The sequence below is a fragment of the Anomaloglossus baeobatrachus genome, chromosome 1 (genome assembly GCF_048569485.1).
Source record: "Anomaloglossus baeobatrachus isolate aAnoBae1 chromosome 1, aAnoBae1.hap1, whole genome shotgun sequence".
In the NCBI taxonomy this organism is placed as follows: domain Eukaryota; kingdom Metazoa; phylum Chordata; class Amphibia; order Anura; family Aromobatidae; genus Anomaloglossus; species Anomaloglossus baeobatrachus.
Genome location: NC_134353.1, coordinates 322738554 through 322765457, shown reverse-complemented (window position 1 = coordinate 322765457; position 26904 = coordinate 322738554). Strand labels below are relative to the sequence as shown.

The 26904-nt window shown below is 52.1% G+C and overlaps 1 protein-coding gene across 1 annotated transcript in view; it reads right to left on the bottom strand.

Moving 5' to 3' along the window:
• Positions 1 to 26904, bottom strand: part of SDAD1 (SDA1 domain containing 1) — a 164294-nt gene that overhangs the window by 66579 nt on the left and 70811 nt on the right. Inside the window, exon 12 of the mRNA XM_075337456.1 lies at positions 13487 to 13544. Coding sequence (XP_075193571.1) covers positions 13487 to 13544 — 58 coding nt within the window. The remainder of the gene's footprint in view (positions 1 to 13486; positions 13545 to 26904) is intronic.

Here is a 26904-nt window from a genome sequence, read left to right as displayed (position 1 = left end):
TCCCAATAGGAGCTAGAAGAAAAAGGAATTTACGGTAAGTAAACAAAATTCCCTTTTTCTTTGTCGCTCCATTGGGAGACCCAGACAATTGGGACGTCCAAGAGCAGTCCCTGGGTGGATAAAAGAATACCTCAATAAAAAGAGCCGAAAACGGCCCCCTCTTACAGGTGGGCAACCGCCGCCTGAAGGACTCGCCTACCTAGACTGGCGTCTGCCGAAGCATAAGTATGCACTTGATAGTGCTTCGTGAAAGTGTGCAGACTAGACCACGTAGCTGCCTGACACACCTGCTGAGCCGTCGCCCGGTGCCGCAATGCCCAGGACGCACCTACGGCTCTGGTAGAATGGGCTTTCAGCCCTGAAGGGAGCGGAAGCCCAGAAGAACGGTAGGCCTCGAGAATCGGTTCCTTGATCCACCGAGCCAAGGTTGACCTGGAGGCCTGAGTGCCCTTACGCTGGCCAGCGACAAGGACAAAGAGCGCATCTGAACGGCGCAGGGGCGCCGTGCGAGACACGTAGAACCGGAGTGCTCTCACTAGATCCAAAGAGTGCAAATCCTTTTCACACTGGTGAATTGGATTAGGGCAAAAGGAAGGCAAGGAGATATCCTGATTTAGATGAAAAGGGGATACCACCTTAGGGAGAAATTCCGGGACAGGACGCAGAACCACCTTATCCTGGTGGAAAACCAGGAAGGGGGCTTTGCATGACAGCGCTGCAAGCTCAGACACTCTCCGAAGTGATGTGACTGCCACCAGGAAAGCCACCTTCTGCGAAAGACGGGAGAGAGAGACATCCCGCAGCGGCTCAAAGAAGGGAATTTTGTTTACTTACCGTAAATTCCTTTTCTTCTAGCTCCTATTGGGAGACCCAGACAATTGGGTGTATAGCTTCTGCCTCCGGAGGCCACACAAAGTATTACACTCAAAAGTGTAACCCCTCCCCTCTGCCTATACACCCTCCTGTGCCTCACGGGCTCCTCAGTTTTGGTGCAAAAGCAGGAAGGAGGAAACTTATAAATTGGTTAAAGGTAAATTCAATCCGAAGGATGTTCGGAGAACTGAAAACCATGAAACAATTGAACATGAACAACATGTGTACACAAAAGAACAACCAGCCCGAAGGGAACAGGGGCGGGTGCTGGGTCTCCCAATAGGAGCTAGAAGAAAAGGAATTTACGGTAAGTAAACAAAATTCCCTTCTTCTTTGTCGCTCCATTGGGAGACCCAGACAATTGGGACGTCCAAAAGCAGTCCCTGGGTGGGTAAAAGAATACCTCGATAACAAGAGCCGACACGACTCCCTCCTACAGGTGGGCCACCGCCGCCTGAAGGACCTGCCTACCTAGACTGGCATCTGCCGAAGCATAGGCATGCACTTGATAGTGCTTTGTGAAAGTGTGCAGACTAGACCACGTAGCTGCCTGACACACCTGCTGAGCCGTCGCCCGGTGCCGCAATGCCCAGGACGCCCCTACGGCTCTGGTAGAATGGGCTTTCAGCCCGGAAGGAATCGGAAGCCCCGAAGAACGGTAAGCTTCAAGAATCGGTTCCTTGATCCACCGAGCCAAGGTTGACCTGGAAGCTTGCGAACCCTTACGCTGACCAGCCACAAGGCCAAAAAGCGCATCTGAACGACGTATGGGCGCTGTGCGAGACACGTAGAAACGGAGTGCTCTCACTAAATCTAATGAGTGCAAATCCTTTTCAAAGCGGTGAATTGGATTAGGGCAAAATGAAGGTAAGGTGATATCCTGATTGAGATGAAAAGGCGATACCACCTTAGGGAGAAATTCCGGAACAGGACGGAGAACCACCTTATCCTGGTGAAAAACCAGGAAGGGGGCTTTGCATGACAGTGCTGCAAGCTCCGACACTCTACGGAGTGAAGTAACTGCTACTAGAAATGCCACCTTCTGCGAAAGACGTGATAAGGAGACATCACGCAGCGGTTCAAAAGGCGGTTTCTGAAGAGCCGTTAGCACCCTGTTAAGGTCCCATGGTTCAAGCAGGCGCTTGTAAGGTGGGACTATGTGGCAAACTCCCTGCAGGAACGTGCAGACCTGCGGAAGCTTGGCCAGGCGCTTTTGAAAGAATATTGAGAGTGCCGATACTTGCCCTTTGAGAGAACTAAGTGACAACCCCTTATCCATTCCGGATTGGAGGAAGGAAAGAAAAGTGGGTAAGGCAAAAGGCCAGGGAGTAAAACCTTTATCAGAACACCAGGACAAGAAAATCCGCCAAGTCCTGTGATAGATCTTGGTGGACGTCGGTTTCCTGGCCTGTCTCATAGTGGCAATGACATCCTGAGACAGCCCTGAAGACGCTAGGAGCCAGGACTCAATGGCCACACAGTCAGGTTGAGGGCCGCAGAATTCAGATGGAAAAACGGCCCTTGCGACAGCAAGTCTGGGCGGTCTTGCAGCGCTTACGGCTGACCCACCGTGAGATGCCACAGATCCGGGTACCATGACCGCCTCGGCCAGTCTGGAGCGACGAGAATGGCGCGACGGCAGTCGGACCTGATCTTGCGTAGTACTCTGGGCAGCATTGCCAGAGGAGGAAATACATAAGGCAGTCGAAACTGCGACCAATCCTGGACTAATGCGTCTGCCGCCAGAGCTCTGTGATCTTGAGATCGTGCCATGAAGGCCGGGACCTTGTTGTTGTGCAGTGACGCCATGAGATCGACGTCCGGCGTTCCCCAGCGGCGACAGATCTCTCGAAACACCTCTGGGTGCAGGAACCATTCCCCCGCATCCATGCCCTGACGACTGAGAAAATCTGCTTCCCAGTTTTCTACGCCCGGTATTTGAACTGCGGAGATGGTGGATGCTGTGGCTTCCACCCACTGCAGAATTCGCCGGACTTCTTGGAAGGCTTGACGACTCCGCGTGCCGCCTTGGTGGTTGATGTATGAGACGGCAGTGGCGTTGTCCGACTGGATACGGATCTGCCTGCCCTCCAGCAACTGCTGGAAAGCCAGTAGGGCCAGATACACTGCCCTTATCTCCAGGACATTGATCTGAAGGGAAGACTCTATCGGAGTCCAGGTTCCCTGAGCCCTGTGATGGAGGAACACCGCTCCCCACCCTGACAGGCTCGCGTCCGTGGTGACCACAGCCCAGGTTGGGGGCAGGAAGGATTTTCCCTGTGATAGAGAATTGGGAAGAAGCCACCACTGAAGGGACGTCTTTGTTGCAAGGGAAAGAGAGACGTTCCTGTCGAGAGAGTTCGACCTCCTGTCCCATTTGCGGAGAATGTCCCACTGGAGTGGCCGCAGATGGAATTGCGCGAAGGGCACTGCCTCCATCGCTGCTACCATCTTCCCCAGGAAGTGCATGAGGCGTCTCAAGGGGTGAGACTGAGTCTGAATCAGAGATTGCACCCCTGCCTGCAGTGACAGCTGTTTGTCTAGTGGTAGCTTGACTACCGCTGACTGTGTATGAAACTCCATCCCTAGATAGGTCAGAGATTGGGTCGGTGTCAACTTGGATTTTGGGAAGTTGATGAGCCACCCGAACTGCTGGAGGGTCTCCAGAGCGACGGTAAGGCTGTGTTGACACGCCGCCCGAGAAGGTGCCCTGACTAGGAGATCGTCCAAGTAGGGAATCACCGAGTGCCCCTGAGAATGCAGGACCGCCACAACGGATGCCATGACTTTGGTGAAAACCCGTGGGGCTGTCGCCAGGCCGAAGGGCAATGCCACGAACTGAAGGTGTTCGTCCCCTATGGCGAAACGCAAAAAGCGTTGATGTTCTGGTGCGATCGGCACATGGAGATAGGCATCCTTGATGTCGATCGATGCGAGGAAGTCTCCTTGTGACATCGAGGCGATGACCGAGCGGAGAGATTCCATCCGGAATCGTCTGGTGCTCACGTGTTTGTTGAGCAATTTGAGGTCCAGAACGGGACGGAATGATCCGTCTTTCTTTGGTACCACGAATAAGTTGGAGTAAAAACCGCGACCCTGTTCCTGAGTGGGAACGGGGGTCACGACGCCTTCTTTTTTCAGAGCGTCCACTGCTTGAAAAAGTGCGTCTGCTCGCGCGGGGGACGGGGAGGTTCTGAAGAAACGAGTCGGAGGACGAGAGCTGAACTCTATCCTGTAACCGTGAGACAGGATGTCTCTCACCCATCGGTCTTGAACATGTGGCAACCAGGCGCCGCGAAAGCGGGAGAGCCTGCCACCGACCGAGGATGCGGTTCGGGGATGCCGTGAGTCATGAGGAGGCCGCCTTGGAAGCAGTGCCTCCGGCGGTCTTTTGGGGGCGTGACTTAGACCGCCACGAATAGGAGTTCCTCTGACCTTTGTCCTCTATTGGACGAAGAGGACTGTGGCTTGGCGGAGGGACGAAAGGACCGAAACCTCGATTGTATTTTTCGTTGCTGAGGTCTCTTAGGTTTGGACTGGGGCAAGGAGGAGTCCTTTCCCTTGGATTCCTTAATAATCTCATCCAATCGTTCGCCAAACAATCTCTCGCCAGAAAACGGCAAACCGGTTAAGAACCTCTTGGAAGCCGAGTCTGCCTTCCATTCGCACAGCCACATGGCTCTGCAGACTGCCACAGAATTAGCGGATGCCACCGCTGTACGGCTAGAAGAGTCTAGGACTGCATTCATGGCGTAGGAAGAGAACGCCGACGCCTGAGAGGTTAAAGCTGCAACTTGCGGAGCAGACGTACGTGTGACCGCATTAATCTCAGCCAGACAAGCTGAGATAGCTTGGAGTGCCCACACGGCTGCAAAAGCCGGGGCAAAAGACGCTCCCGTGGCCTCATAGATGGATTTCACCAGGAGTTCTATCTGCCTGTCAGTGGCATCTTTTAGTGATGAGCCATCTGCAACCGAAACCACGGATCTAGCCGCCAATCTGGAGACTGGGGGATCTACCTTAGGACATTGAGCCCAACCCTTAACTACGTCAGCGGGGAAGGGGTAACGTGTGTCAGTAAGGCGCTTAGTAAAGCGTTTGTCCGGAACCGCTCTGGGCTTCTGGACAGCATCTCTGAAGTTTGAGTGATCAAAAAATGCACTCCGTGTACGTTTGGGAAACCGAAACTGGTGTTTCTCCTGCTGAGAGGCCGACTCCTCTATAGGTGGAGGCGGCGGAGATAGATCCAACACCTGATTGATGGACGAGATAAGATCATTTACTAAGGCGTCCCCTTCAGGTGTATCAAGATTGAGAGCAACATCAGGGTCCGAGCCCTGAGCTGCGACCTCCGCCTCGTCCTCCAGAGAGTCCACAAGCTGGGAACCCGAGCAGCGTGAGGAAGTCGGGGAAGATTCCAAGCGAGCCCGCTTAGCTGGTCTGGGACTGTGGTCCGTGGAGGAGTCCTCCACGTGAGACCTAGGGCCCACCCCGGCCGGGGTGTACCCAGAGGGACCTGGAGGTGCCGATCTAACCGGGTCCGGGGCCTGTGTAAAGACCGGTCTGGACTGCAGGGCTTCCAGCAACTTGGCAGACCATTTGTCCATAGACTGAGCCATGGATTGTGAGAGTGACTCAGAGCTTGTCAGCAAAAACTGCAAACTCTGTCGCTGCCACCTGGACAGTAGAAACCGGGGGGTCTGCCTGAGCCGAGGGGCCCATTAGTGACCGAGGCTCCGGCTGAGCAAGCGTAACAGGGGACGAGCATTGCTCACAGTGAGGGTAGGTGGAACCCGCAGGTAACATGGCCCTACAAGAGGTACATGTCGCAAAAAAACCCTGTGCTTTAGTGCCCTTGCTCCTTGTGACCGACATGCTGTTGTGTCCTAGGAGCGTGATCACTGAGGGTATACAGAAAAAAGGGTATACAGCCCGGCCGAACAGAAAGGTATATATATACACGTATCTATACCGGCACCCAAGGGGACCAACACCGAGTGACCGGTGCGGCTTACCGACCGCTAAAAAGCGGGGGTGTGTGCGCTCCAGATTCCCTGCCTGGTCTCCCAGAGCTGCAGAGCTGTTCTGTGTGATTCTCCACCGGCAGAATGTCCTAAAGATGGCTGCCGGAGCTCTCAGGGGAGGGGTGGGCGGCGTCAGGAAAAGTGCGGGAATCTGGGGTCCACACAGTGATCAGTGAGGGGGGAGGGAGCACACAGGATGCCCCGGCCCTCACATCCGACGTCAGGTCGGCTGTCCCGCCCCTATCTCTGATAGACAGGCCCGGGGGCGGGAGTTTGCCACTAGGCCGCGATGAAGCCGGGGACTAAATTTAATACCGCGGCCGACAAGCAGGCGCGGTCGGCGCGGTAGTCCCCGGTCTTCACAATTCAGCAGTCAGTTGCGGCGTCCGGGAACCAGGCGCTCCATACACAGTCCCCATGGGGACACAGGAGTACCTCGTGGATGCAGGGCCCTGTCCCTGAAGATAGATAAGCTCCTGTCCAGCAGATTCCCTCAGGGGCTGCGGAGGGAGCACGGTCCCAGAACCTGGATGACCGCTTCGGATCCCACTTCTACCAGAGCCCGTAGGGATGGAGAAGAAAACACAGCATGAGGCTCCGGCCGTCGTACCCGCAATGGGTACCTCAACCTTAACAGCACCGCCGACTTAGTGGGGTGAGAAGGGAGCATGCCGGGGGCCCTGTGGGGGCCCTCTTTTCTTCCAACCGATACAATCAGCAGCTGCTGCTGACTAAAATGGAGATGTGTGAGTGGATGTGTGCCTCCTTCTACACAAAGCATAAAACTGAGGAGCCCGTGAGGCACGGGAGGGTGTATAGGCAGAGGGGAGGGGTTACACTTTTGAGTGTAATACTTTGTGTGGCCTCCGGAGGCAGAAGCTATACACCCAATTGTCTGGGTCTCCCAATGGAGCGACAAAGAAAGGCGGCTTTTGAAGAGCCGTCAGGACCCTGTTAGGATCCCAAGGTTCCAACGGACGTTTGTAAGGTGGGACCATGTGACAGACCCCCTGCAGGAACGTGCGGACCTGCGGAAGCCTGGCTAGACGCTTTTGAAAAAACACGGAGAGCGCCGATACTTGGCCCTTGAGAGAGCCGAGGGATAAACCCTTGTCCATTCCAGACTGTAGGAATGAAAGGAATGTGGGTAAAGCAAACGGCCATGGAGGAAAACCGTTATCAGCGCACCAGGATAGGAAGATTTGCCAAGACCTGTAATAGATCTTGGCGGACGTTGGCTTCCTGGCTTGTCTCATGGTGGCATGACATCCTGAGAAAACCCTGAAGACGCTAGGAGCCAGGACTCAATGGCCACACAGTCAGGTTGAGGGCCACAGAATTCAGATGGAAAAAACGGGCCTTGTGACAGCAAGTCTGGGCGGTCTGGAAGTGTCCACGGTTCACCCACCGTGAGATGCCACAGATCCGGATACCATGACCGCCTCGGCCAGTCTGGAGCGACGAGAATGGCGCGACGGCAGTCGGACCTGATCTTGCGTAGTACCCTGGGCAGCATCGCCAGAGGGGGAAAACACGTATGGCAGTCGAAACTGCGACCAATCCTGGACTAAAGCGTCCGCTGCCAGAGCTCTGTGATCCTGAGACCGTGCCATGAAGGCCGGGACCTTGTTGTTGTGTCGTGACGCCATGAGATCGACGTGCGGCGTTCCCCAGCGGCGACAGATCTCTCGAAACACGTCTGGGTGCAGAGACCATTCCCCCGCGTCCATGCCCTGACGACTGAGAAAATCTGCTTCCCAGTTTTCTACGCCCGGGATATGAACTGCGGAGATGGTGGAGCCTGTGGCTTCCACCCACTGCAGAATCCGCCGGACTTCCTGGAAGGCTTGACGACTGCGAGTGCCGCCTTGGTGGTTGATGTAGGCGACGGCAGTGGCGTTGTCCGACTGGATTCGGATCTGCCTGCCCTCCAGCCACCGATGGAAAGCCAATAGGGCTAGATATACTGCCCTTATCTCCAGGATATTTATCTGAAGGGACGATTCTATCGGAGTCCAGGTTCCTTGAGCCCTGTGGTGGAGAAAAACCGCTCCCCAACCTGACAGGCTCGCGTCCGTGGTGACCACGGCCCAGGTTGGAGGTAGGAAGGATTTTCCCCGAGACAGAGATGTGGGTAGGAGCCACCACTGAAGTGATGTTTTGGTTGCAAGGGAAAGAGATGTTCTTGTCGAGGGAAGCCGCACTCTTGTCCCATTTGCGAAGAATGTCCCATTGGAGTGGCCGTAGATGGAATTGCGCGAACGGCACTGCCTCCATAGATGCAACCATCTTCCCCAGGAAGTGCATGAGGCGCCGTAAGGGGTGTGACTGACTCCGAAGAAGTGATTGCACCCCCGCTTGCAGAGAAAGCTGTTTGTCGCGCGGTAGCTTGACTAACGCTTGCTGGGTATGAAACTCCATCCCGAGGTAAGTCAATGATTGGGTCGGCGTCAACTTGGATTTCGGGAAATTGACGATCCACCCGAACTGCTGGAGAGTCGCCAGAGTGACGGTAAGACTTCGTTGATACGCCACCCGAGAAGGGGCCCTGACTAGGAGATCGTCCAAGTAGGGGATCACCGAGTGGCCCTGAAAGTGCAGGACCGCCACGACGGATGCCATGACTTTGGTGAAAACCCGTGGGACTGTCGCCAGGCCGAAGGGCAATGCGACGAACTGGAGGTGTTCGTCCCCGATGGCGAACCTCAGGAAACGATGTTCGGGTGCGATCGGCACACGGAGATAAGCATCCTTGATGTCGATCGATGCTAGGAAGTCTCCTTGTGACATCGAAGCGATGACTGAGCGGAGAGATTCCATCCGAAACCGTCTGGTTCTCACATGTCTGTTGAGCAGCTTGAGGTCCAGAACGGGACGGAATGACCCGTCCTTTTTTGGCACCACGAACAAGTTGGACTAAAATCCGCGACCACGTTCCTGAAAGGGGACGGGAATCACAACTCCTTCCATCTTCAGAGCGTCCACTGCCTGAAAAAGTGCGTTGGCCTGTGCAGGGGGTGGGGAGGTTCTGAAGAAACGAGCCGCAGGACGAGAGCTGAACTCTATCCTGTAACCATGAGACAGAATGTCTCTCACCCAACGGTCTTGAACGTGTGGCCACCAGGCGTCGCCAAAGCGGGAGAGCCTGCCACCGACCGAGGATGTGGGTTGGTGAGGCCGAGAGTCATGAGGAGGCCGTCTTGGAGGCAGTGCCTCCTGCGGCCTTTTGGGGGCGTGACTTGGACCGCCACGCATAGGAGTTCCTCTGGCCTTTCTCCGGCCGGTTGGACGAAGAGGCTTGGGGCTTGGCGGAGGGACGAAAGGACCGAAACCTCGATTGGATCTTTCTCTGCTGAGGTCTCTTAGGTTTGGACTGTGGTAAGGAGGAGTCCTTTCCCGAGGATTCCTTAATAATCTCATCCAGCCGTTCGCCAAATAAACGTTCGCCAGAAAAAGGCAAACCAGTTAAGAACCTTTTGGAAGCAGAGTCTGCTTTCCATTCGCGCAGCCACATGGCCCTGCGGACCGCTACGGAGTTAGCGGATGCCACGGCCGTACGGCTAGCGGAGTCCAGGACGGCGTTCATGGCGTAGGACGAAAATGCTGATGCCTGAGAGGTCAAGGAAGAAACATGCGGAGCAGAATTCCGCGTGACAGCATTAATCTCAGTCAGACATGATGAGATTGCTTGGAGAGCCCACACGGCCGCAAAGGCCGGGGCGAACGATGCGCCCGTGGCCTCATAAATAGACTTCACCAAGAGCTCTATCTGTCTGTCAGTGGCATCCTTCAGGGATGAGCCATCGGCAACAGACACAACGGACCTAGCAGCCAATCTAGAGACTGGCGGATCCACCTTGGGTGAGTGTGCCCAGCCCTTAACGACTTCAGGTGGAAAGGGATAACGTGTGTCAGAGTGCCTTTTAGCAAAACGCTTGTCCGAGACCGCTCTGGGCTTCTGGACAGCGTCCCTGAAGTTAGAGTGATCAAAGAACGTATTGCGCGTACATTTGGGGAATCGAAATTGGTGTTTCTCCTGCTGAGAAGCAGACTCCTCTGCAGGAGGAGGTGGTGGTGAGAGATCCAACACCTGGTTGATGGACGAGATAAGATCATTTACTAAGGCGTCCCCCTCAGGGGTATCAAGGTTGAGGGCGAAGTCAGGGTCAGAGCCCTGAGCTCCCACATCCGCCTAGTCATCCTGAGAGTCCTCCAGCTGAGATCCAGAGCAGCGTGAGGAGGCCGGGGAAGAGTTCCAGCGAGGCCTCTTCGCCGGTCTGGGACTGCGATCCGGGCAGGAGTCCTCCGCCTGGGACCTAGGGGCTATCCTGGGAGCGCGCTGCGGTATAACGGCACCCTAGGGGAACCAGCACCGGGTGACCGGTGTGGCTTACCAACCGCTGGTGTCCTCCAGATTCCCTGTCGTGGGTCCCCCGGAGCTGTAGAGCTGTGCTGCTGCAGCATACACCGGCAGAATGCCAAACATGGCCGCCGGAGCTCTCAAGGGGGGAGTGAACCCATGGGCGGCGCCGGTAAAAGGCGGGAATCTAGAGGCCCCATAGTGGTCCATGAGAGGGGAAGGGAGACATGCAAAGATGCTCCAGCCCTCTGTCGGTAATCCCGCCCTTACCCCTGACAGGCAGGCCCGGGGGCGGGATTTTTCGCGACTAGGCCGCGATGAAGCCGGGGACTAAATTTAAGGCCGTGCCCGACAAGCAGGCACGGTCGGCGCGGAAGTCCGATGAAAAAACAACGGACGGCGCTACTGGGGAGAAAGGCGACCTCTCTCCCCGTACCGTCCCCACATGGGGACCAGAGTACCTTCAAGGTTGCAGGGCCCGGTCCCTGGGGATGAAAACGCTCCAGTCCAGCAGGTTCCACCAGGGGCTGCGGATGGAGCACGGTCTAAGCAGGTGAATGACTGGTGAGGCTCCCACTTCTACCAGAGCCGCATAAGGGATGGTGAAGGAGACGGCATGTGGCTCCAGCCTTTGTACCCGCCATGGGTACCTCAACCTTAACAACACCGCCGACATAGTGGAGTGAGAAGGGAGCATGCCAGGGACCCCATAGTGGACCTCTTTTCTTCCATCCGTCATACTATGTATGAGAAATCTTTTTTTTTTTTTTTTATGAGTGGATGTGTGCCTCCTTCCACACAAAGCATAAAACTGAGGAGCCCGTGGTCCACGGGAGGGTGTATAGGCAGAGGGGAGGGGTTACACTTTTTAAAGTGTAATACTTTGTGTGGCCTCCAGAGGCAGAAGCTATACACCCAATTGTCTGGGTCTCCCAATGGAGCGACAAAAATACATTTTTGTCTTCATTTGCTGGCAATAAAAGGAAAAGAAAAAATCTGTGCAGAGTAGAAGCATGTAAATACCACTTGATAATGAAAGCTCAAAAACAAAAAGAAAACAAAAACTGCCTATTAAACACTCTGCACGTACAAATTTAGAACATCCTAAGGATTAATCATGTTTTTCTGTCTTCTGTATATTTAGACAGATGGGGTGAACAGAAGTCTGATCATTGACTTTTGTCTGTTATATTTCACACAGCTTTTTGGATTTTTCAGTGTTTATATAGATTTTAGCTCACTTGTGAATAACATTTACATATATTTAAAAGGTGATTCCTTGTGTTGTGCATACTTTTTTCTTTTTACATTACTTAGCCTTTGGTATGTGCAGGGTTGATCACTTATTACTTGTTGGTGCCATCCATTTTGTTACATATATTCTGAAAAGGCATAACTTATTTATGGAGTCAATACAGTTGTAAGGCTACGTGGCCACGATCAGTGTTCGCAGCACTTTGGATGTAGTGTGTTTTAGCTGCATCTAAAACGCTGTGTTGTACAGTACAAGCATAGTGGTCGGGATTTATAGATCTCTCGTGCCCACTGTGCTTGTTTTTTCCACAGCAAACACTGATCTGCGGTGCGTCTTTACAGATTGCAGCATGTCAATTGTTTGCTGTGGATTTGCATGCATCCTCCGTAGGGAGAACACAAGCGAGAGACCGCAGCGCACTGAACCCTGATCGTGGGTATGAGCAGCTGCACTCTCCTCGGGAGGAGACTGGCGGCCCCGCAGCGTCCAGGACACAGCGAGTCCTGATTGTTGGTGCATACCTTAAAAGTGCTTGGGTTTGTTTGTTTTGGTTTTTTTTTGCAAGATCACCTGTAGTTTTTATTGATACTATTTTGGTGTTTATGCTACTTTCTGATCTTTTTTTGCTCATTTTTTGCCAAGTAACAAAGACAGATTTTTTTTTTTGCCACATCCAATTTTTATTTCCCTTTCGAAGTTCAAAATAAGAGATAAATATTAACATTTTATTAGTTCTGCTAATTATATACACAAGGCATACCAAATATGTTTAAGCGCTTATTAGTTAAAGAAAATGTGTTGATCAAGGCTATATGCACACTAGAAAAAGGATTTTTCTTAAGAAATTTCTTGAGTGAAGGAATAGCGCACCTGCATTAAAAAACGCATCAAAAACGCACCTGCGTTTTTACCGCGATTTGGTGCGTTTTTACTGCTGGTTGCTCCTTGCGTTATTGTGCCATTATCTATGGTAACTAACGCAGTTAGCTGCAGAAAAGAAGTGACATGCTCATTCTTTTTCTTAAGAAAATTCTTTCAGTAGATTTTCTTAAGAAAAAAACGCAGTGTGTGCACAGCTAATTTTTTTTCCCATAGGTTTTGCTGGGGAATGTCTGCAGAAAGGTTACAAGAATTTCTCAAGAAATTTCTGCAGCAAAAACGGACCAAAAACGCAGGTAAAAAACGCAGTGTGTGAACATAGCCTTTAGGCTATGTTCACACTAGAAAAATGATTTTTCTTAAGAAATTTCTTAAGAAATTTCTTAAGAGTGCACCTGTGTTAAAAAACGCACCAAAAACGCACCTGCGTTTTTGCCGCGTTTTCGGTGCGTTTTTGGTGCGTTTTGGGTCCGTTTTTGGTGCGTTTTTACCGCTGGTTGCTCCCTGCGTTATTGTGCCAATTATCTATGGCAAAAAACGCAGTTAGCTGCAGAAAAGAAGTGACATGCTCATTCTTTTTCTTAAGAAAATCTACTGAAAGAATTTTCTTAAGAAAAAAACGCAGTGTGTGCACAGCTAATTTTTTTTGCCATAGGTTTTGCTGGGGAATGTCTGCAGAAAGGTTACAAGAATTTCTCAAGAAATTTCTGCAGCAAAAACGGACCCAAAACGGACCCAAAACGCAGGTAAAAAACGCAGTGTGTGAACATAGCCTAAATGCAGATATTTTGAGTTTTTTTTATTTTTAATGTTTTAACGTTTTATATGATTTTAATTAGTACCCTTAGGGAACTTGAAAGTATGATCTCTTGATCAGCTATAGTATTGCAGTGTATTGTAAAATATTACTGGTCTCCAATGAAGACTACCCACAGGAAGGAATTCATAGTAGTAATACCATGGTTGACAGAGGCCTTCAGTAGGCCCTTGCCAGTAGACCCATCAACACCCGGTTGGCTGATCATTAATCGTATTTATTTGGCAGGCTTTACTAATTGTAGAAGATACAATTCCGGATAAAATAAGAAGGCTTACCTCTTTGATGAGGTTGCAGAAATCTTTGTATAAATGGGTAGAAGTTGAAAAGAAATAGCTGCAAAAAAGTATTGGTCAGAATTAAAATTTACCACCAAAAGAAAAGTATTTATGAATCCCTCCAAAGCTCTACAACAGCACATCAAAATTATAAATTACAGCTCAAACCTATGCCCATCTACAAAACTTTCTACTTTACTAGCAATGCTTCCAATGCTAGACATGGATTCATTCATGCCAAACAAAAGCAAAAATCTACACGTTAAGGGTGCTTTACACGCTACGACATCGCTACCGATATATCGTTGGGGTCACGTCATTAGTGACGCACATCCGGCGCCGTGTAGCGACATTGCAGCGTGTGACACCAAGGAGCGACGATAAACGATCGCAAAATCGTCCAAAAACGGAGATCGTTGACACGTCACTCCTTTCCTTAATATCGCTGTTGCCACAGGTATGATGTTGTTCGTCGTTCCTGCGGCAGCACACATCGCTATGTGTGACACCGCAGGAACGACAAACAACTCCTTACCTGCGTCCACCGGCAATGAGGAAGGAAGTAGGTGGGCAGGATGTTACGTCCCGCTCATCTCCGCCCCTCTGCTTCTATTGGCCGGCCGCTTAGTGACGCCGCAGTGATGTCGCTATGACGCCAAACGCCCCTCCCCCTTGAAGGAGGGATTGTTCGGCGGTCACAGCGACGTCGCTGTCAAGGTATGTGCGTGTGACGCTGCTGTAGCGATAATGTTCACTACAGCAGCGATCACCAAATGTCGCACGAGCGACAGGGGCGGGTGCTATCGCTAGCGATGTTGCAGCGTGTAAAGTACCCTTAAGACGCTTCGAAATAAAGTTATCACATATATAATAACTAAAAAGCTTTGACGATAAAATGCCAGATGATTTGGGCACAGAGCAGGGCTCAGTAGGGAAATAGCACTATTTGAATTTTGGAGCACCATTTTGGCTACAATAGATTGCAGATGCCATGTTGTATTTGAAATAACCAACACATGCCAAAACAACAGAAACCCCAACAAGTGACCCCGTTTTGGAAACTACACCTCTTGAGGAATTTATCCAGGGATGTATTGAGTATTTTTCACCCTCAGATGATTCAAAAATTGTATAACATTGGACTGAGCAAATTAAAACTTCCTATTTTTTCCAAAACAATGTTGCTTTGGGTTCAAGTGTTTAAAGGGGTGGTTCACCCATATTTTTTATTGTCTAGATCGATATTATATTGAGAAACAATGTTTCTCTCAAATACCTTATGTTGGCAATAGTGCCTGTGAGCCGCGCTATTGCAGACCGCTGTTCCCAGCTCCGTGACCCCTGGCCTCCGTGACCTTGGGGATCCGGTGACGACACATCAAGTTCTTGACACCGCAGCCGGCCACAGTGTCCGTGAGTGATGGGCTGTGGGCAGTGTTTCATCGCTTGTCACAGCCCATCAGCTCCCTCCTCCCTGACAGCAAAGCGCTGCAAGCAGGAGACACGCTGGGCTGTGACAAGCGGTAAAACACCGCCCACAGCTCAGTGAGTCAGGAAGACTGGGGCTGGCCGCAGGAATGTGACATGTCCGAAACTTGACGTGACCGTCACTGGATTCCCGAAGTCATGGAGCGGGGAACAGCGATCTGCAACAGTGTCTCTCACAGGCACTATTGCCAACATAAGTTGAGAGAAACATTGTTTCTCAATATAATATCCATCTAGAAAATAAAAAAATATGGGTGAACCACCCTTTTAATTTTCAAGATGGTAACAGGAGAAAATGAATGGTGCAACTTGTTACACCAAATTTTCCCGAGTTTGCCAATAGCCCATATTGTTGTCGAAACTACTTTTGAGGCGCAGCGCAAAGTTCAGAAGGGAAGGAGAGCCATATTGAAGTGCAGATTTAGTTGGAATGGTTTGAGGGTGCACATTGGCAGAGCCCCTGATGTCCTAAAAAAGCAAAACCCCCATAAGTGACCCCATTTTACAAATAATTTTTACCACTAAAATGTTTTTAGCCCCAATTTTTTAATTTTTATAATGACTAATAATAATAAAAAAAAAATGTACCAACAATTTGTTGTGCAAATTCTTTTGTGTACTCCAATACTGTACAATTGTTTTAGCCCCAGATTTTACATTTTCACACTGGAAATAGGTAACAACACCAAAATTTGTCACAGAATTTGTGCAGGGTGTAGCAATACCCCATATGTGGCTGTACAGCACTGCTTAGCCACATGATGACACTTGCGAGGGAAAGAAGGAGCGTTATTTGACTCTTGGAGAACAGATTTTCCTGGAATAGTTTGCGGACTCCATATGCAAAGCCTCTAAGTGGCAGAAAGCAGAAAACTCCGTCAAATGTCCCCATTTTGAACATTACTTATGAAAGCTTGTTCTATTAGTCAGCGTATGGGTAATGTAGCACTAATTTACAATTTGCCATTGGGAACTAGATCCCTGAACTAAAGACTAATCAAATAATATATAAAACTTTTAATTCATTTTTTAAGATCATAGGACATGTGACATTGTTAAAAACGCTGTGATCTGTCTTAGATCATATAAGGCTGCTTTCACACATCCGGTTTTAGCAGTGCGGCTAAATCTGTTCTAAAACCTATGCAACGGATGCGGCGAAAAAAACACATCCTTTGCACAAGTTATTACATGTGGCCCGTCCGGTTTTTGCCGGTTGCGGCACGCTAGTTAGCATGTGCAGTGCAAAAAACCGCATGCGGCGGCCGGATGCGGTTTTTGCCGCATCGCGCCGCATCCGGCGTCCATAGGCATGCATTGGAAAAAGCGCCGCATCAGCAGGATGCGGCGGGTTGCGTTTTTTTTTTGCCGGACAAAAACACGTGCCAGGCAACGTTCCATCCGGCTGCCGCATGGGCCAAATATGCCGCATCCGGCAAAAACCGGACCGAACGCAAGGCCATGCGGCACAATCCGGCACTAATGAAAGTCTATGCGGCAAAAAAAAAATGGTTGCGTTTTTTCTGCAAAGAGCCGGATTGTGCCGCACAGCCAAAACCGGATGTGTGAAACCAGCCTAAGCCGTCATTCTAGCCATCAGACATTATCAATCCCTATTTAGGCTTATTAATCTTATATCTGTAGCATAGATTATGTATTATTCCTATAGTTGATGACCACAGCGTTCGCTATTTAAAATTCAATCAGTAGCCTCCTTAACATGTTAAAACGAAACATGTTGAGGCAATTGAATGAATTTTAAATAGCGAATGCTGTGGTCAGCAACTATAGGAATAAAGGGAATTTTGTTTACTTACCGTAAATTCCTTTTCTTCTAGCTCCTATTGGGAGACCCAGACAATTGGGTGTATAGCTTCTGCCTCCGGAGGCCACACAAAGTATTACACTTTTAAAAAAGTGTAACCCCTCCCCTCTGCCTATACACCCTCCCGTGGATCACGGGCTCCTCAGTTTTGGTGCAACAGCAGGAAGGAGAAAACATAAATTGGTCTAGGGTAAATTCAATCCGAAGGATGTTCGGAGAACTGAAAACCATGAACCATAAGAACAAATCAACATCAACAACATGTGTACACAAAAGAACAACCAGCCCGAAGGGCACAGGGGTGGGTGCTGGGTCTCCCAATAGGAGCTAGAAGAAAAAGAGAATTTTGTTACTTACCGTAAATTTTTTTTCTTATAGTTCCGACATGGGAGACCCAGACCATGGGTGTATAGCTTCTGCCTCCGGAGGACACACAAAGTACTACACTCAAACGTGTAGCTCCTCCCTCCTAGCATATACACCCCCTGGTAGCCAGTCCTAGCCAGTTTAGTGCAAAAGCTGAAGGAGGACATCCACCCACAAGTAGAGACAGAGCAAAACCCGGAACAACCGGAACCTCTGTCTACAACAACAGCCGGTGATAACACACGGAACAAGAAACCTGCCAACAGGCAACAGGGAGGGTGCTGGGTCTCCCATGTCGGAACTATAAGAAAAAGAATTTACGGTAAGTAACAAAATTCTCTTTTTCTTCATCGTTCCTTATGGGAGACCCAGACCATGGGACGTTCTAAAGCAGTCCATGGGTGGGAATAAACAGAAAAACTGAGAAGTAGGCGAAACCTAACTTCACAAATGGGCGACAGCCGCTTGAAGGATGCGTCTGCCCAAGCTCGCATCTGCCGAAGCAAGAGCATGCACTTGGTAGTGCTTCGAAAAGGTATGCAGACTAGTCCAAGTGGCAGTCTGACAGACCTCCTGAGCCGTAGCCTGGTGCCTGAAATCCCAAGAGGCACCGACAGCTCTGGTCGAGTGTGCCTTGATCCCCGGCGGGGGAGGCACCTGAGTACACTGGTAGGCATCGAAAATGGCAGACCTAATCCAACGAGCTAAGGTCGGCTTAGAAGCCGAGAGGCCCTTACGCCGACCTTTGGTTAGCACAAAAAGAGAGGTGCACCGCCTAAGAACAGCGGTGCGAGACACATAGATCCGGAGCGCCCGCACTAGATCCAGAGTATGCAACGCCCTTTCAAAGCGATGAACAGGAGCCGGACAAAAGGAAGGCAGGGAAAATGCCCCGGTTAAGGTGGAAGCAGCAACCACCTTAGGGAGAAAGTCCGGAGTCGGACGGAGAACCACCTTGTCTTGATGAAGGGAGGACTCCGAAGAGAGTGCAGCCAAAACAGAGACTCTCTTGAGGGAAGTTATGGCCACTAGAAAGACCACTTTCTGTGAAAGACTGAACAAAGAAACCTCCCTAAGAGGCTCAAAGGGGGGTTTCCGGAAGCCGTGAGGACTGAATTAAGGTCCCAGGGCTCCAAGGGCCGCCGGTAAGGCGGAATGATGTGAGATGCGCCCTGCATGAAGGAGCGCACCTGGGCCAGCCGGGCGATACGCCGCTGGCACAACACTGACAGAGCCGAGACCTGTCCCTTAAGGGAATTGAGGGATAGTCCTAGCTGCAGACCGGACTGTAGAAGGGACAGGAGGGTCGGCAAGGCCAAAGGATACTTCCGAGCTCGAGTCATAGTGGAGATGACTTCAGGAGGGATACCAGAAGTCGTCAAGATCCATGACTCAAACGCCACGCCGTCAATCTGAGAGCCGCAGGTGCTGGCGGAAAGACGGACCTCGTGAGAGAAGGTCTGGACAGTCCGGGAGATGCCATGGCACCTCTACGGACAGACGGAGCAGGTCAGGGTACCAAGCTTGCCTGGGTCAGTCTGGAGTAATGAGAATGACCCGACGGCCCTCCTTTCTGATCTTGCGCAGGACTCTGGGCAAGAACTAGAGGGTGAAACACACAAGACAGACGAAGCTGGGACCAAACTGGAACCAGTGCGTCTGCCGCAAAAACCTGAGGATCGTGGAGCCACGGTTTGACGGCTGAGACAATCTGCCTCCCAGTTCTCCACGTCTGGGATGTGGGCTGCGGATATGGTGGACTAGGAGTCCTCCGTCCACTGAAGAATGCGATGAACCTCCAACATTGCCAGGCGGCTGAGTGTCCCGCCCTGGAGGTTGATGTAGGCAAACGCTGTAGCGTTGTCTGACTGGACTCGAATGTGCCTGGCCGCCAACAGATGGTGAAAGGCTTAGAGAGCTAGAAACACAGCTCTGATTTCCAGCACATTGATCCAGAGGGCTGATTCGGACAGAGTCCAAGTGCCCTGCGCTCCATGGTGGAGATATACTGCTCCCCAGCCGGATAGACTAGCATCTTGGTGAGGATCACCCGGGACGGAGCCAGGAAGGAGCGTCCCTGAGACAGAGGGGCCGAAGCCACCACTGAAACGAGCCCATGGTCTGTGGCGAAGCCACCGCCCCGTGGAAGGAGGAAGTCCGCTTGTTCCAACAGCAGAAAATATCCAGCCGCAGAGGACGCAGATGGAACTGGGCAAGGGAATCGCTTCCATTGACACCACCATCTGATCCAGCACCTGTATTAGGTGCCTGATGGAACGACGTCGACCGCCAGCGGAGGGACTGCTGTTTGACTAAGGGCAGCTTCACAAGTGCCGACAGAGTCTCGAATTGCGTCCCTGGGTATGTGAACTTCTGGGTCGAAGTCAGAGTGGACTTGGACAGAATGACAAACCACCCAAATTGGTTAGAGTGGCGAGAGTGAGCGAGGCACTCCGCTAACAGTCTGCACTGGATGAAGCCCAGACTAGAAGGCTGTCCAGGACAAAAGGATCACTGCCAACCCCTAGAGGTGCAGGACCGCAATCACAGCTGCCCCGACCTTGAGAATACTCGAGGGGCCGTGGCTAACCCCAAGGGAAGAGCCACGAATTGGACCACTCTGATTGCAAAACGTAGCCAACGCTGGTGTGAAACTGCGATTGGCACATGCAGATAGGCATCTCTGATGTCGATGGATGCTAGGGAATCTCCTTGGGTCATTGATTGATCGCAGAGACTCTATGCGAAAATGCCGCACCTGAACATGCTTGAGAAGCTTGAGATCCAGGTCGGAAGGCACCGCCCCCTTCGGGTACTAGGAATAGATTTAAGCAGAAATCTCAGAACCGTTCCCAGTCGGGAACCGGTACAATTACTCCAGTGGCCTGCAAGAATGCCACAGCCTGTGAGAAGGCAGCGGCCTTGGAGCAGGGGGGAGTTGACAGAAAAAATCTGTTTGGCGGGCTGGATAGAATTCTATCCTGTAGCCGTGGGAGATGATATCCCGCACCCACTGATCGGAGACGTGTTGAAACCATACGTCGCCAAAGTGGGAGAGCCTGCCACCGACCAAGGACGTTGCTGGCGTGGCCAGATAGCCAGGAGGAGGCTGACTTAGTGGCAGCATCTCCTGCGGTCTTCTCGTGCGCCATTTGGGTTTACGATCCTTGGCTGAGCCAGTGGCCGAGGGCTTAGAGAACGATCAGATGGAGGAACGAAAAGAACGAAACCTCGACTGATTCCTGCCCTGGACAGGTTTCCTGGTTTAGGTTTGTGGCATGGAAGAAACTCTTCCCGCCAAGAGCTTCCTTAATAATTTCATCCAGTTGTTCCCGAATAGTCTGGTCCCAGCAAAAGGGAGCCCAGCAAGGAACTTCTTTAGAAGCATCCGCCTTCCACTTCCGAAGCCACAGGAGCCTGCGGATAGCGAGGAAAGTAGCCGAGGCCACCGCAGTGCGGTGAGAGTCTCCAGCATGGCAGACATGGCATAGGATGAAAAGACTGATGTCTGGAAGTTAAGGCAACCATTTCGGGCAAAGAGTCCCTGTGAGGGAATGCATCTCCTCTAGAGAAGCAGAGATGGCTTTGAAAGCCGCACTGCTGCAAAAGCTGGGGAGAACGAGGCCCCTGCCGCCTCCATACAGATTTGGCCAGAAGGACAACCTGGCGGACAGCAAAGCCGTAAGTGAGGAGCCATCAGCCACCGATACAACGGTCCGGGCTGAGAGTCTAGACACCGGAGGGACCACCTTTGGTGAATGAGCCCACTCCTTGACCACCTATGGTGGAAGGGGAAAACTGTCATCAGAACCACGCTTTGGGAAGCGTTTGCCAGAGCAGACCCTGGGCTTGGTCACAGTGGCCTGAAAACTGGAGTGGTTAAGGAACACACTCCTTGTTCTCTTAGGCAAGGTAAACTGGTGCCTTTTTGCCAGAGAGGGTTGCTCCTCTGATACTGGCGGATTGAGGTCCAGTACAGAATTAATGTACAGTGGGATCCTTAGAGAGGTGCCGTCAGCCACTGATACAACTATCCGGGCTGAAATACTAGACACCGGAGGGACCACCCTTGGTGAATGAGCCCACTCCTTGACCACCTCTGGTGGAAGGGGGAAACAGTCATCAGAACCACGCTTTGGGAGTGTCTGTCTGGACAGGCTCTGGGCTTGGTCGGAGTGGTTAAGGAACACACTCCTTGTTCTCTTTAAGGTATACTGATGCCTTTCTGCCAGAGGGGGATACTCCCCTGATACAGGCGGATTGAGGTCCAGTACAAATATAATGGACGCAATCAAATCATTAGCATCTGCATCACCTTCGGACAGATCATTGTACATTAAGTAGCGTCCGAGCCCCCAGTAAAGACATCCTCCTCGTCCAGTGAGTCAGCTCGTGAATCAGAGCTGCGGGACGGGGAAGGACAGGGGACCCTGCGTCTCCATTTTAGGAGGACGGGGTCTGAGACCAGATGGAGAGTCCTCTGAGAGCTTTGCTGAGCGAGCCGTAGCAGCAGAAGCGCCCTGAGAAGGGGGCTAATGCATGCTCAGCACCACCGGAGCAGCTGGAGGGACCACTGATGAGCCTCCAGGCTGAGGGACCACTGTGTTTATGTGCTCAGTACAGGCAGTACGAGTCTACATGCAGTGCATATTAAGAACAGCCTTGCAGCCTTGCTCAGATGTGAGACATGCTGCAGAAGTGGGGGCTCTGTGAGGGAATGCATCTCCAGAATGACCCCCAGCAGAGTATATAAACAGAGAATATAAGCAGCTGCACAACTGGAGGTTGTGGCTTGCCAGACCGTTTAACATACATTTCTGTGCCCTCCAGTCCCCCAGCCCAGGCCCCCATTTGTCACAATGTGGTATCTCTGTGCCTATGCAGACATTGAGAACGCTGAGAAAATGGCGACCGGAGCGAGGAGAGGGGGCGGGGCCTACTCTGAGAGCGGGCAAATGAGGTATACAGGGGAGGGAATCTTTCCTCAGTGAGGAGTGTCCGTTCCCTGTGCTGAACAGCCGCTGGGCGGAGCCGCACTGTCCCACTGCATGACTAACATGCAGGGGCAGTGAAACCGAAACTAGGCCTCAGGCGAAGCCGGGGCCTAGATTTAAACATGCGGCCAGCGTGCAGGCACCATCAGCGCGGTTCTCCAGTGAAAACTGGAGAACCGGCCGGAAATGTTACCACAGTCATATAACACACTCCCCCCAATAAATAAAGTACAAGGGACCCCTGGAAAGACCACTTTCAGTGGTAAAAACGTCTCAATACTTAGCTTTTGAGATGCAGGGCCAGGTCCCTGGGGGGGGTTAAATGCTCCGTCCGGCAGGATCCTGAAAAAGGGCTGCGGATGGAGACCGGTCTCCTGCAAAGCAGTGAGAACCGTGATGGCTCCCACTTCAAGCCAGAGCCCCAGGGGATGGTGAAGGAGCGCGGCATATGAAGGCTCCAGCCTTGTAAAATCAACCTTAACAGCACCGCCGACACAGTGGGGTGAGAAGGGACATGCCGGGAGTCCAGATTGGACCCGCTTTTCTTCCAAATCTTTGAAATCCAAAAAATCAAAAATCAGAGAATGCATGTGTGTGTGTGACCTCCTGAACACAAAGCATTGAAACTGGCTAGGACTGGCTACCAGGGGGTGTATATGCTAGGAGGGAGGAGCTACACGTTTGAGTGTAGTACTTTGTGTGTCCTCCGGAGGCAGAAGCTATACACCCATGGTCTGGGTCTCCCATAAGGAACGATGAAGAAAAGGAATTTACGGTAAACAAAATTCCCTTTATTCCTATAGTTGCTGACCACAGCATTCGCTATTTAAAATTCATTCAATTGCCTCAACATGTTTCGGTGTAACATGTTGGGGAGGCTACTGATTGAATTTTAAATAGCGAACGCTTTTTCTTTGTCGCTCCATTGGGAGACCCAGACAATTGGGACGTCCAAGAGCAGTCCCTGGGTGGGTAAAAGAATACCTCAATAAAAGGAGCCGAAAAACGGCCCCCTCTTACAGGTGGGCAACCGCCGCCTGGAGGACTCGCCTACCTAGACTGGCATTGCCGAAGCATAGGCATGCACTTGATAGTGCTTTGTGAAAGTGTGCAGACTAGACCACGTAGCTGCCTGACACACCTGCTGAGCCGTCGCCCGGTGCCGCAAAGCCCAGGACGCACCTACGGCTCTGGTAGAATGGACTTTCAACCCTGAAGGAAGTGGAAGCCCAGACGAACGGTAGGCCTCGAGAATCGGTTCCTTGATCCATCGAGCCAAGGTTGACTTGGAGGCCTGAGAGCCCTTACGCTGGCCAGCGACAAGGACAAAGAGCGCATCTGAACGGCGCAGGGGCACCGTGCGAGACACGTAGAACCGGAGTGCTCTCACTAGATCCAAAGAGTGCAAATCCTTTTCACACTGGTGAATTGGATTAGGGCAAAAGGAAGGCAAGGAGATATCCTGATTTAGATGAAAAGGGGATACCACCTTAGGGAGAAATTCCGGGACAGGACGCAGAACCACCTTATCCTGGTGGAAAACCAGGAAGGGGGCTTTGCATGACAGCGCTGCAAGCTCAGACACTCTCCGAAGTGATGTGACTGCCACCAGGAAGGCCACCTTCTGAGAAAGACGGGAGAGAGAGACAACCCGCAGCGTCTCAAAAGGCGGCTTTTGAAGAGCCGTCAGAACCCTGTTAAGATCCCAAGGTTCCAACGGACGTTTGTAAGGTGGGACCATGTGGCAAACCCCCTGCAGGAACGTGCGGACCTGCGGAAGCCTGGCTAGACGCTTTTGAAAAAACACGGAGAGCGCCGACACTTGGCCCTTGAGAGAGCCGAGGGACAAACCCTTGTCCATTCCAGATTGTAGGAATGAAAGAAATGTGGGTAAAGCAAACGGCCATGGAGGAAAACCGTTCTCAGAGCACCAGGATAAGAAGACTTGCCAAGACCTGTAATAGATTTTGGCGGACGTAAGCTTCCTGGCTTGTCTCATGGTGGCAATGACATCCTGAGATAACCCTGAAGACGCTAGGAGCCAGGACTCAATGGCCACACAGTCAGGTTGAGGGCCACAGAATTCAGATGGAAAAACGGCCCTTGTGACAGCAAGTCTGGGCGGTCTGGAAGCGCCCACGGTTGACCCACCGTAAGATGCCACAGATCCGGATACCACGACCGCCTCGGCCAGTCTGGAGCGACGAGAATGGCGCGACGACAGTCGGACCGGATCTTGCGTAGTACTCTGGGCAGCATCGCCAGAGGGGGAAACACATATGGCAGTCGAAACTGCGACCAATCCTGGACCAGAGCGTCCGCTGCCAGAGCTCTGTGATCCTGAGACCGTGCCATGAAGGCCGGGACCTTGTTGTTGTGTCGTGACGCCATGAGATCGACGTCCGGCGTTCCCCAGCGGCGACAGATCTCTCGAAACACGTCTGGGTGAAGAGACCATTCCCCCGCGTCCATGCCCTGACGACTGAGAAAATCTGCTTCCCAGTTTTCCACGCCCGGGATGTGAACTGCGGAGATGGTGGAGTCTGTGACTTCCACCCACTGCAGAATCCGCCCGACTTCCTGGAAGGCTTGACGACTGCGAGTGCCGCCTTGGTGGTTGATGTAGGCGACGGCAGTGGCGTTGTCCGACTGGATTCGGATCTGCCTGCCCTCCAGCCACCGATGGAAAGCCAATAGGGCTAGATATACTGCCCTTATCTCCAGAATATTGATCTGAAGGGACAATTCTATTGGAGTCCAGGTTCCTTGAGCCCTGTGGTGGAGAAAAACCGCTCCCCAACCTGACAGGCTCGCGTCCGTGGTGACCACGGCCCAGGTTGGGGGGAGGAAGGATTTTCCCCGAGACAGAGATGTGGGTAGGAGCCACCACTGAAGTGATGTTTTGGCTGCAAGGGAAAGAGATGTTCTTGTCGAGGGAAGCCGAACTCTTGTCCCATTTGCGAAGAATGTCCCATTGGAGTGGCCGTAGATGGAATTGCGCGAACGGCACTGCCTCCATAGCTGCAACCATCTCCCCCAGGAAGTGCATGAGGCGCCTTAAGGGGTGTGACTGACTCCGAAGAAGTGACTGCACCCCCGCCTGCAGAGAAAGCTGTTTGTCCCGCGGTAGCTTGACTAACGCTGGCTGGGTATGAAACTCCATCCCGAGGTAAGTCAGTGATTGGGTCGGCGTCAACTTGGATTTCGGGAAATTGATGATCCACCCGAACTGCTGGAGAGTCGCCAGAGTGACGGTAAGACTTCGTTGACACGCCACCCGAGAAGGGGCCCTGACTAGGAGATCGTCCAAGTATGGGATCACCGAGTGACCCTGAGAGTGCAGGACCGCCACGACGGATGCCATGACTTTGGTGAAGACCCGTGGGGCTGTCGCTAGGCCGAAGGGCAATGCGACGAACTGGAGGTGTTCGTCCCCGATGGTGAAACGCAGGAAACGTTGATGTTCGGGTGCGATCGGCACATGGAGATAAGCATCCTTGATGTCGATCGATGCTAGTAAGTCTCCTTGTGACATCGAGGCGATGACCGAGCGGAGAGATTCCATCCGAAACCGTCTGGTTCTCACATGTCTGTTGAGCAGCTTGAGGTCCAGAACGGGACGGAATGACCCGTCCTTTTTTGGCACCACGAACAAGTTGGAGTAAAATCCGCGACCACGTTCCTGAAGGGGAACGGGAATGACAACTCCTTCCATCTTTAGAGCGTCCACTGCCTGAAAAAGTGCATCGGCCTGTGCGGGGGGTGGGGAGGTTCTGAAAAAACGAGCCGCAGGTCGAGAGCTGAACTCTATCCTGTAACCATGAGACAGAATGTCTCTCACCCATCGGTCTTGAACGTGTGGCCACCAGGCGTCTCCAAAGCGGGAGAGCCTGCCACCGACCGAGGATGTGGCTAGATGAGGCCGAGAGTCATGAGGAGGCCGTCTTGGAGGCAGTGCCTCATGCGGCCTTTTGGGGGCGTGACTTAGACCGCCACGCATAGGAGTTCCTCTGGCCTTTCTCCGGCCGGTTGGACGAAGAGGATTGGGGCTTGGCGGAGGGACGAAAGGACCGAAACCTCAATTGGATTTTTCTCTGCTGAGGTCTCTTAGGTTTGGACTGGGGTAAGGAGGAGTCCTTTCCCGAGGATTCCTTAATAATCTCATCCAACCGTTCGCCAAACAAACGTTCGCCAGAAAAAGGCAAACCAGTTAGGAACCTTTTGGAAGCAGAGTCTGCTTTCCATTCGCGCAGCCACATGGCCCTGCGGACTGCCACGGAGTTAGCGGATGCCACAGCCGTACGGCTAGCGGAGTCTAGGACGGCGTTCATGGCGTAGGACGAAAAAGCTGATGCCTGAGAGGTCAAGGAAGACACATGCGGAGCAGAATTCCGCGTGACAGCATTAATCTCAGTCAGACATGCTGAGATTGCTTGGAGAGCCCACACAGCCGCAAAGGCCGGGGCAAAAGACGCGCCCGTGGCCTCATAAATAGACTTCACCAAGAGCTCTGTCATTCAGTGGCATCCTTCAGGGATGAGCCTTCGGCAACCGACACAACGGACCTAGCAGCCAATCTAGAGACTGGAGGATCCACCTTGGGAGGGTGTGCCCAGCCCTTAACGACTTCAGCTGGAAAGGGATAACGCGTGTCAGTGTGCCGTTTAGCAAAGCGCTTGTCCGGGACCGCTCTGGGCTTCTGGACAGCGTCTCTGAAGTTAGAGTGATCAAAAAACGTATTGCGC